The 10,757-nt window shown below is 43.2% G+C and overlaps 1 protein-coding gene across 1 annotated transcript; it reads left to right on the top strand.

Moving 5' to 3' along the window:
• Positions 1 to 3,959: 3,959 nt before the first annotated feature.
• Positions 3,960 to 5,270, top strand: LOC123165790 (uncharacterized). Its single transcript, XM_044583523.1, has one exon. It carries the CDS (start codon positions 3,960 to 3,962, stop codon positions 5,268 to 5,270), a length of 1,311 nt encoding a protein of 436 aa, XP_044439458.1.
• Positions 5,271 to 10,757: the final 5,487 nt, after the last annotated feature.

The raw sequence follows: 10,757 nt of genomic DNA on the forward strand, positions 1-10,757 counted from the left end.
GGCGTTGTAACAGAATGATAAGTCGAGTTCGTGCTCGAGGGAAAGGAAGGTGGCGTTCGTGCGCCGGAAAATTCCTGTGTCCACTGTCTCCCCTGGTGTTCTTCTTCCTTCTTCTTCTGTTGTTCGAGCGCAGAGAGTGAGCGAGGTGCAGAGAGAGAGAGGGGGGTAGAGCTAGGGTCTAGGGTTTAGCACCAACAGACATCTCCGAATATCCTTTGTTTACCGCTACTTGCTGGTGCTGCTGCCGTCGCGACATCGCCGGATGGTTGATGGTTGATTAGCAGCTCATCGCTTCGCACTTCACCGCCATGGGCGGCCGGTTGAACCGGCCGCAGGACAGCAGCGTTCCGCTCTGTCTTGGGAATCTCTGGCACGACTGCTGCTTCTTGTTCTTCTTGCGTGGTCGCGGACGCTGCGGCTTCTTCTTCTTCTTGCTTGGTCGCTGACGCTTCGGCGGCCACGGTGGCAGCCAATGCAGTGGCGGCGGCATCTTTCTGGCCCTCTGCCATGCGGCGGCCTCCTCGTCCAGCACGACGGACATGATGTGGGAATAGCCCTTTTGCAGCATTCGGTAGAGGAACAGGGCCGACATGCGGACCTGGTCGCGGTGCTCGTCGACGAGCTCCAGCCGCTCCGTGAACGACGCCGACCGGTCCGGCTTGAGCTTCAGCATCAGCTTCAAGGCCATGAAGGTATATCTATATGCATGATGTATTTTTGCTCTTCTTTACCGTCATGTTCTTATGTATGGCTAACTTCTGTTTGACGTTGCAGGAGGACAAGTTGAAGAGGCCGCTCTCAGACATTGAGTCGTGAAAGCTGGCCTGCGAGCGGAGTGATCGCGAGGATGGCGAGAGCCAGTACTACGGCAAGACCGAGGAGCACCTGGAGTCTTACACTCAGAACTATCAGAAGTTGCATCCGGATGTTCCTGTTCCTGAGGTCGCCCAGTCTCAGATCGACGACACAGCGGTGGTGGCCATCCAGGGGAAGTCACATGACCGGTATCCGTGTTTCGATGGCTTGATCACTCCTTCGATCTCGTACACACGGCTTCGGGCTACCAACCCGAGCCAGTTAGAGAGTACGATGTCGATGATGATAGCCGTGCATGTGGCAGTCGTGCCATACTTTTATGTTCATGAATGTTTCATGTCTTGCACTACTTATATGTTCATGAACTTTCGCCGGTGATGATCTTTAGATGATGAACTTGACTATGTTTAAATGATGATGATGAACTTGAGTATGTTTAGATGATGAACTGTTATATTTCTGCATAATCCCATATTATTCTGCTTTGAAATGCTGTCAAATGAATTGAAAAAGAGAAAACAGGGAAAAAAACTATGACTATGGCAAAGCCGTCGGCATAGTCGACGGCGCCGTCTGTTGCCGTTAGGCGAAAACACTGCCGACGGCTGACGCTCGGCCGTCGGCATAGACCCCTATGCCGACGGTCTGACAAGACTACGCTGACGTGATCTACGCCGACGGGGCTATGCCGACGGCAGCCGTAGGCATAGATCTATGCCGACGGGAAATGACCTATGCCGACGGCCCAGGGCCGTCGGCATAGGCCGCGAATCCGGTAGTGATGGGCCCATGGCTCGGCCCACCAGACAGGCCGTGGCGAAGGAGTGCGGGAGGATCCACGGCCTCAGCGGGGAGGCCGACGGAGCAGGAGCTTCACGTGCGCCAGCAGCTATGACACCGAGTCCGCCTCGCTTGCCGGCGGCATCCCGGTCGCCTGGCTGAACTTGCATGGCGTCCTTCTACTGGCGGCAGGCACATTGGCTGTCAAGTTGGACGGCTAGAAGTTGTCCTCTGACCAGCACACGCGTCCGGTCTGGAGGAGCACCACTGCGTCCTCCATTAAGCCGAGATGGAAGCAAGCCTGGCCCAAAACCAAGTACCTGCACACGAATGAATTGGCAATGGCAATCGGCACTGCTTGTTAAACTCACAAAACGGTAGGGGGTATCTGCAAATGTTCAACAGTTGACTGGCCCGGTCCAACTGGCACCACTTGACTACGTGTGATTGGCTCAGGACTAAACTTGCACATCTAAGACAAGTTTTAGGATCAAATAGTTGCCTTTTGCAAGTTGTAGGATCAAATCATCACATCCTAGACAAGTTCTAGGACGTGCGGTGCTATTACCTCAATAATTTGGTTTATTGTCGATCTATAGCCTGTATGATGATGGCAGCCGCTGGCCTTTTTGCTTCCCCAACTTGCCTCCCTCTGCTTGTCTCATCCTGCCTTATGTTCGCCCGAACGCCGGCGGCAAGCGTTCAATTGCAGATTGACAGCGGCAAGCACATAACTGCTGTTCAATTTCGAGGTAGTAAGATCACATCGGCACATCTTCCCCTCTTGTGCATGTTCTATCTAGTCCAGTATGGTAAAAAATTTGCCCTAGTTTTCTAATTGTTTTGCTTATGGACCTTGATTGATCTAGGCTATGGAACGGTATTTGATGCGGGCTCGCCAAGGTCACTCGTTAGACGTAAAATATATCAATTGTCGCAGCAAAGTAATCTCCTGAAGTCTTCCATTCAGAGAGAGATTGATTTAGATGAATTGCCTTATGATGCGACTCATCAGAAGAGAATTTAAGAGTACACACAAAATCCTAAGAAGCAAGTTGATATTTTAACAAGGGGATTTTACAGGCCACCATCTAAATTTTTTTATCCACATAGGGCACTGGAGATACTTGCATTGATAATGTGCGAGCAAATGAAAAGTTTGCCAATTTAGATGAGATTGCTGATCTTGCTACGTTAATGATCCAGACAAATACGCATGTTACTTTTCCTTTGGTCTATCAATTCTAAAGCTAGTATTAGTATTGCCAGTTATGAATATTGTCAATGAAAAGTTGTATCATAAAATGGGTGATCAGTTCATGAGTAATTGTCTAATTTTCGTGTGGAAAAAGTCATGTTTTCTACCATTAGTAACGGTGATATGTTTGAATGAAAGATCAAAAAGGGATGTCCCGAAATGTGAGTGACTTCACATGATTCTTTCGCATGATGATACTTTTATTTAAAACTTGTCAAACTAACTTATTATTTGTTGGTTTTTATATAAAGTGGAGCGAAACACTTTGTCGAGGAACTAACTTGTTGTTTTATTTAATGTTCCTAGGAAGAAGAGAAGCTGCATTTGAAGCCAAGAAGTTATTTCAGTATTACCCATTTGATTTTATAATTTCATCCAATTGGTATATCTCACACTCTTCAATTTTAATGTAACAAGTATTTGTTATAAGGGATATCATATTCCTATTCATCATGGTTTCTATGATAGTTATAATCTTGTTGTGATATGGCGTAAAATTGGACTTAGTTCAGTACCAAGTTTTCACAACTAGTCAATGAGTGAACCCAATGGCTAAATTTTCTGACTACGCCCCTGTTACTGGGCGTTGTAGTGGTTGGTCCCATATGTATGTCAATCAAAGAATGTTGACGTGACAGGTGTGTTGTGATGGATAGGCTGCATGTTTAGATAAATCATGCAGTGGGGATGAATTTCTTGGGTATATAGGATGTCAGTTTTTACTTTTATTTACCTACTCTATACAAAAGAAGTATGGACACACAGAATTCAGATGGAATCTGTAACGGGCGCTAGTATTGCAAGAAACTGGACGAACAGAGGGAAGAAACTTTACCCCTATGACAACGCCAGGTTTCCCTATATATATACTGGAAAAACGATCCGGCCGGACGACGCGCTTTCACGACAGAGAATGTCAATGGTTTGGTGGCGTTGCCGGTTCAGCCCCTTGTTTTTTAAACTACAATTTTCAATTTTACTTTTCCCTCTCTGATCGCTACAGGTCTCAAGAATCCCCTCATCATCATCATCAAAAACAAATAGTCTCCAACATCCCCAGCGGTACAACCGTAGCCCTCAATCCCCTTCCTCCACTTCGGCTGCCATGGACTCCATCCCCATCCCGGACGTCCTCTTGGAGGAGATCTTTCTCCGCCTGCCCGCCCCGGACACGCTCGTCCGCGCCTCTGCCACCTGCACCACCTTCTGCCGCGTCATCAAAGGTCGCGCCTTCCGCCGCCGCTTCCACGCGCTACACCGGCCTCCCCTCCTTGGCTTCATGGACGCCGCCGGATTCCACCCTGCCGAGGCACCGCACCCCTCCGCCCCGCTCGCCGGCGCCCTCACCCCCTGCGCTGCCGATTTCTCCTTCGTCCCGGCCGTTGTTTCTTCATCCTCTTACTACAAGAAAGATGACGGGAAAGGCCCCCGCTGGCGCCCCCGCGACGTCCGTGGCGGCCGCGTCCTCCTAGACTGGATCTCCCTCCACCCCCGCTTCATCAAGAGCTGGAGCTATCACTACGGCTCCGACATAAGCATCCTCGTGGACATCAGCGACGTCCTTGGGAGGGGACCCCACCACACGTGGACCAAACGGGACATGTGCAACGCCGCTGACTTCCACCTCGCTGTCTGCGATCCGCTGTCCCGCGGATTCATGCTGCTTCCAACAATACCCGAGGACCTCGCCGCCCTGCCGCAAGACCGCCTTGGGGCATTCGAGCCCGTGCTCGCTCCGGCAACCGGCGACGAGCCCTTCAAGGTGATATGTGTGGCAAGATACGAGACAAAGCTCGTCATCTTTGTGTTCCCGTCCACAACTATGCAATGGTGTATGGTTGAGTCCCCTGTCGTCCCTTCTTGGCACGTCATGTCCTGTTTTGACTGCGTGGGCAGCTGCTTCTACTGGACAGACCGTTATGACTGGACTGACCATTTGATGGTGCTGGACACACGTACTTTGAGGTTTTCAACTGTCAATTTTCTCACTGGCTACCATATGGAGCTCAGAGATGCTGACCTGAGCATTGGTCATGATTGGCGTCCGAATGCAGTTGTTGTGGGTAGTGAAGGAGCCATTGAGATGTTTTCTCTTGTCCCTCAGCACGGGTCCTTTGCTCTCCATCATACCTCTCTGCAGCCTGGGCAGGATAGTACTCATGAATGGAAGCTGGAGAAGATCGTACAGCTACCTAGGCAGGGTCATGGCTATTCCATTTCCACAGTGGGTGCGGCCGAGGGATTCTTGTTCTTCCAAGACATTCCTGCTGGCCATGAGCTTGAGAATTTTGATTGTTATTCAATGGAGGTCAAAACATATGAGATTATCAAGGTCTGTACAAAGGATTTCTTTGACAGTGCACGAGCTCATCCCTACTTTAGCTTCCCACCGGTGTTATCGGAACCAACTGTTTGATCAACTGGTAAGCCTAATTATTTTATTTTATGTTGCCATTGGGTCCACGCTGTACTTGTTCTACTCACATGATTATGTAGAAAGCTAATTATTCGTTCTATTGGGCTTGATTACCTTGTCAAACTAGTTTGGAGATGTCGCTAATCCACGGTTTGTCTCTGCATGCTTGTTTAATAATTGTATGTGATTGAGAAGGTTAATGAAAATAAAGAAAATCACATACTCCTTCATTTTCATGATGTAGTGCATACAAATTTTCTACAAGTCAAACTTTACAAATTCTGACCAAAAGTTTATAAATAGAACTATTTATATCTACAATACCTAATATATACAATATGAAAGTATGTATTTTGATGTAGTATATAATGATATGTATTTGGATTTTAGATGTATATGTTTTCTCTACAAACTTAGTCAAAGTTTGTAAAGTTTGACTTTAAAAAAAATCTATACGCATTACATTGTGGAACGGATGGAGTACGATTTTGGAATCTAATTCTTATCGCTCCATATCTTACGATAGAAAATGGCTTTCACGCTTGCACCTTCATATGGCACATCTTTAGTCGTACTTAGCACTAACATATCATTCATTCAATTGAATGATGATGTTCAAGACAAGAATGTTGCATAAGCAGTAATTTGATGTATGCAGGTGTTGAGTCTTCTATTTATGAGTACCATTTACGAATAAGCAGCTTCTGCGCCTCTATTCTTAAGGTGTATAATATACGTCGAAATTTAGCACATGCCTCCTTCCAAAGGAAAATGGGGAGTAGTAAAGATTCCTGTTGCACCAACTACAGTTTATTCAAATTTCTTACCGTATACATGTATGCAGATCTGAAGTCACTCGCTACTTGCTCATTGGTCTTGCTTTGGGCCATACATGGAGTTGGATGGCGGATGTTCAGGATGGCGGAGATGTAGTTTGATATGTCTGTATTAAGCAAGATGTTTGTGTTGGAAGATTGGCCGATTGTGCTGACTTTGGTTATGTTAGTCTAGATGGTTTGTCGGTAATTGGGAGTACTAGAGTTTCTCTGTATGAGTGGATGTGTTGGTTAATTTCTTATATTAAAATGCTTGTGATGAGTTCATCTGTAATGCCTGCCAAATTCTGGATGAGCTGCTGTAGTTCAGTTTCTTGAGCACTGAATATGGATGTTTTTGTTAGCACTGTGCAAAACTACAATAGCCTGATGCATACAACCTGATGTTTTTGTTCTTTGGGCGAAGCGCGGCGGCTAGCGGCATGCGAGAATGCTCAAGGAAGCCCCGGCGAGTCATGGAAACTGCAGAATGCTCAAGGAAGCCCCGGCAAGTCATGGAAACTGCAGAGTCGAGTGTCGCCTCAATGTGTGCGTGCGCGTTGATGGATTGTGTGATGCCCAGCCGATAGACGATGGTGGATGCCTAGGGATAACTGCAAATTCTCATGAAGCAACCTCAACCATTTAATAGAGGCGAAGATGTTCTGTCTTTTGATGAGATGATAATTGTTGTTTTGTGTGGAGGTTGACTTTGATGATGCGACTACAGATGTGCAAAGACATCGCGCCTTAGCAATCGCTAAACCAACTCCGAGAGGTTATTTAGCACGATCAACCTGACTACGAGGGTCTATTTGGTCGTTGGACACAAACGAAGGACGCACAAACCGACCCTCACCCTCCTCCGTCCTGGAGGCCCATTTATATTTTTCTTTATTTTCTAGCCTTCAATAGGTGCATGAGGTAGGATTTGAACTACATACCTCTTCGTTTACTTCCACCCGTTGTAACCAACTGGGACAACTCACTTGTTGTACTTAGTTACTTCTTTTATCCTTCTTGTTGTGCATCTTCTCATTCCATTTTTTTTCCTTTTTTTCTTCCGTTTATTTGCTTTTTATTTCATAATTTTTTCCTTTTATCTTTTCTTTTTCATTTGCTTAAATTCGTCAAAGTTTTCCAAAATTCGTGACTTATTTTTGAATAAGTGAACTTTTCTAAATAAATAAATGTTTTCACTTTCACAAACTTTTTTCAAATTGTCAAATTCATGAAAATTTTAAAATTGATGAACTTTTTTTAATTTCATGAACTTTTTCAAATCTGTGAATTTTTTTATCAAATCCACAAAAAAGTCAAATCGATGAATTTTTTCCAAATTCGCAAACTTGTTGTCACATTCATGTACTTTTTTCAAATTAATGAACTTTTTTAAACCTGTGAACTTTTCTTTAATTCATTAATATCATTTTGAATTGTAGAAACTGGCAACCGTGTAACTAGACTGCCGAAGTGGGACTAAAACCACGAACGGCACATAGTGCTTCCTAGAGGTACTTACATGCAGACTGCAACAAAAGTGCCAAAACAAGTGTATACCTCGCATGCAAGTGATCAGCTTGGCCAATGGAATTGACGTCCCTGCCGCATGCGTGTTGGTTGTTACATGTGGCAGATAACTACAATAGCAACAAAAAAAAATGGTTTTCTTGGGTTTGCTATCGGTTCGGTCTTCGCCTCTTAGGTTTGTCAGTTTTTATGCCCACCTCTAGCTCCAAGGTTGAAAAAAGTTCACAAAATTGAAAAAGTTCATCGATTTGAAAAAAAAAAAGTTCGTGAAATTGAAAAGTTCAACGATTTGAAAAAAAAGTTCATGAATTTGGAAAAAAATCATGAATTAATACTTTTTTCATAGGAGAGTGCCTGATTGGGTCGGTCCATTGTGGCGTGCGGAAACAAGAAAAAATATAAAAATATATTTTTAAGTACATGTTAAATTATGAATTTTAATACCTTTTCCCTCAAACATTGCATGAATGCATACCATGGTTATGCCCACCTGAAGGCAAAAGTTGAGCTCATTTCATGAATGTCCAAAAAAACTAGCAAGTCCAATGGGGGGTGTTCGAGTAGGCCATAATGCTCCATCTTAGAGCATGCTATTTCGCGGCATCCTTTAAATGGCACTAATTTTTTCCATGGCCTTGTATGACCAATTCAAGGCACCATACCAAGTTGTTTGACTTCTCAACAATTCTTGTATTTTCAGGAGTTTTCTCGGTGAAAAATGGCCGATAATCGTCGGACGTTGCACAACTTGCATGCGTTGTCGAAATTCGTTCAAACCTCACATGGATACCTATGATGTGCATGCCCACCTACTGGAAAATTTTGGGGTCATTTCATGCATGTCCAAAAATAGACCATGTTCAACGGAGGGTGTTCGGGTGCTAAAAGGCTCCGTTTGATAGCACGGTTTTTTTCAGCATCCATCAAATGACCCCAAATTTGATGTGCTTATGTGACCAATTGAAGGCACCATGCCAAGTTGTTTTGATTTTTTGACAAATTTTGCATTTTTCAGGAGTTTTCTTGGTCAAAAAAGGCCGATAAATGATCGGGCGTGTCGCAACTTGCATAGTGTGTCGAAAGTCATTCAAACCTGCCATGGATGCTTACCATGGCCATGCCCACCTGCTTGCAAAAGTTGGGGTCACTTGAAAGATGTCCAAATATAGACCATGATCAATGGAGAGTGTTTGGGTTGGCGAAAAGGCTACCTCTGAGAGCACGTTGTTTCTCGATGTCCTTCAAATGGACCCAAAAAGTTTTCACCAGCTTCTACGACTAATTAAAGGCACCATGCCAAGTTATTTGAGTTTTCGACAATTGTTGCATTTTCTGGAGTTTTCACGATGAAAATGCCCGGACGTGACGCAACCTGCATATAGTGTCAGAATTCGTTCAAACCCGGAATGGATGTCTACCATTGTCATGCCAACCTACTGGAAAAGTTTGGGTTATTTCATGCATGTCCAAAAATAGACCATGTTCAATGGCTGATATTTGGGTAGGCCATAAGGGTTCGTTTGAGGGCATGTTTTTTGGCATCCGCCTAATGACCCCAATTGTTCCATGAGCTTATATGACCAATTTAAGGCACCATGCCAATTGGTTTTGGTTTTCGACAAATTTTCCATTTACTGGAGTTTTCTCGATAAAAAAGGCGGCTAAATGATCGGACGTGTCACAACTTTCATGTCGTGTTGGAAATCGTCCAAACCTGGCATTGATTCCTACCATGGGCATGCCCACCTGCTTGCAAAAGTTTGGGTCATTTTAATAATGTCCAAAACTAGACAATGTTCAACGGAGGGTGTCTGGGTAGGGCCAGTAGACTCTGTCTGACAACACATTGTTTCTTGACATCCTTGAAATGGCCCCAAATTTGGTTCATGATCTTCTATGGCCAATTCATGGCACCATGCCAATTTGTTTTGGTTTTGCATAAACTTTCAATTTTCCAGAGTTTTCTCCGTCAAAAAAGACCGATAAATGGTCGGACGTGTCACAACCTGCATATAGTGTCGGAAATCGTTTAAACCTAGCATCCGTCAAATGACCCCAAAATTTCCCACCAATTTCTATGACCAATTCAAGGAATCATTCCAAGTTGTTCGAGTTTTCGACAATTCTTACGTTTTCTGGAGTTTCCTACCATGGATGCCTCATATGTGTGTGCCAGGCTACTGCAAGAATTGAGGTCAATTATCCGTAATCCAAGAAAAACACCAGTTTAGAGCAGTGTGCTAGACTACGCTAGACAGGTGCGTCCATGAGCATGTAGTTTTTTCTTATTTAAATGCGTATATTATTTGCAATTTCCATCATTATCAATCAACACGAACATTTCCTTATATCATAACCATTCCTCAAAATTTGTAAACAAGTTTGTAATTTTCAGTTGTGTATGAAAACTTAAAAAATTTGAACAGTTTTTTCCAAAAATGTTAACAAATTCCCAACAATTGATATTGAACAAAAATTGCAAACCACGTACTTTTTTAAAAAATTATCAAATTTTTAAACACAAACATTTCTTATTTTTGTGAACAAAAAAATTCAAAAATAGGCACTTTATTGAACAGTTTTTATAGTTGTAACAATAACTGAAAACAAGAAGATGTTTTGGTATTCCAAACGATTTTCTAAATTTTTAACAGGTTTCAAAATGAATAATAAAGTTCAAAAATAAGAGAAATGAACTAACAAAAAAAATAAAAAAATAGAACAGAAAAAAATGCTTAGCCCTTGGCCCAACTAGGGGACCGCATTGCTCCCATCGGGCGCCTGTTGGGCTGGCCCAAGTGTTCGCATATTTGAAAAAGTTCATCAATTTTGAAATACAAATGTTCATGACCTTTTTAGAAAAATTGCAGGATTTTATTTTTTTATAAAATTTTAAAAAGGTTTGCTGATTTGAGAAAATTTGCATTTGTGAAAAAAATTCAGGAATTTGAAAAAAAAAATTCACATATTTAAGAAAATTTTCACAAGTTTGAAAATTTCACAGATTAAGGAAAAAAGTTCAGGATTTTATAAACAGCTCACAAATTTCGAAAAAGAAAAGTAAAAATGAAAAAAAGTGAAAGAAAGAGAACATATAACAGAAGGAAAAGCAGAGAAACAATGACCAAAAAAAAAAAAACAA

Source organism: Triticum aestivum, chromosome 7D (assembly GCF_018294505.1).
Source record: "Triticum aestivum cultivar Chinese Spring chromosome 7D, IWGSC CS RefSeq v2.1, whole genome shotgun sequence".
Taxonomy (NCBI): Eukaryota; Viridiplantae; Streptophyta; class Magnoliopsida; order Poales; family Poaceae; genus Triticum; species Triticum aestivum.

Coding starts and splice junctions, on each gene's coding strand:
- LOC123165790 (XM_044583523.1), top strand. CDS start 3,960: ATGGACTCCATCCCCATCCCGGACGTCCTCTTGGAGGAGATCTTTCTC.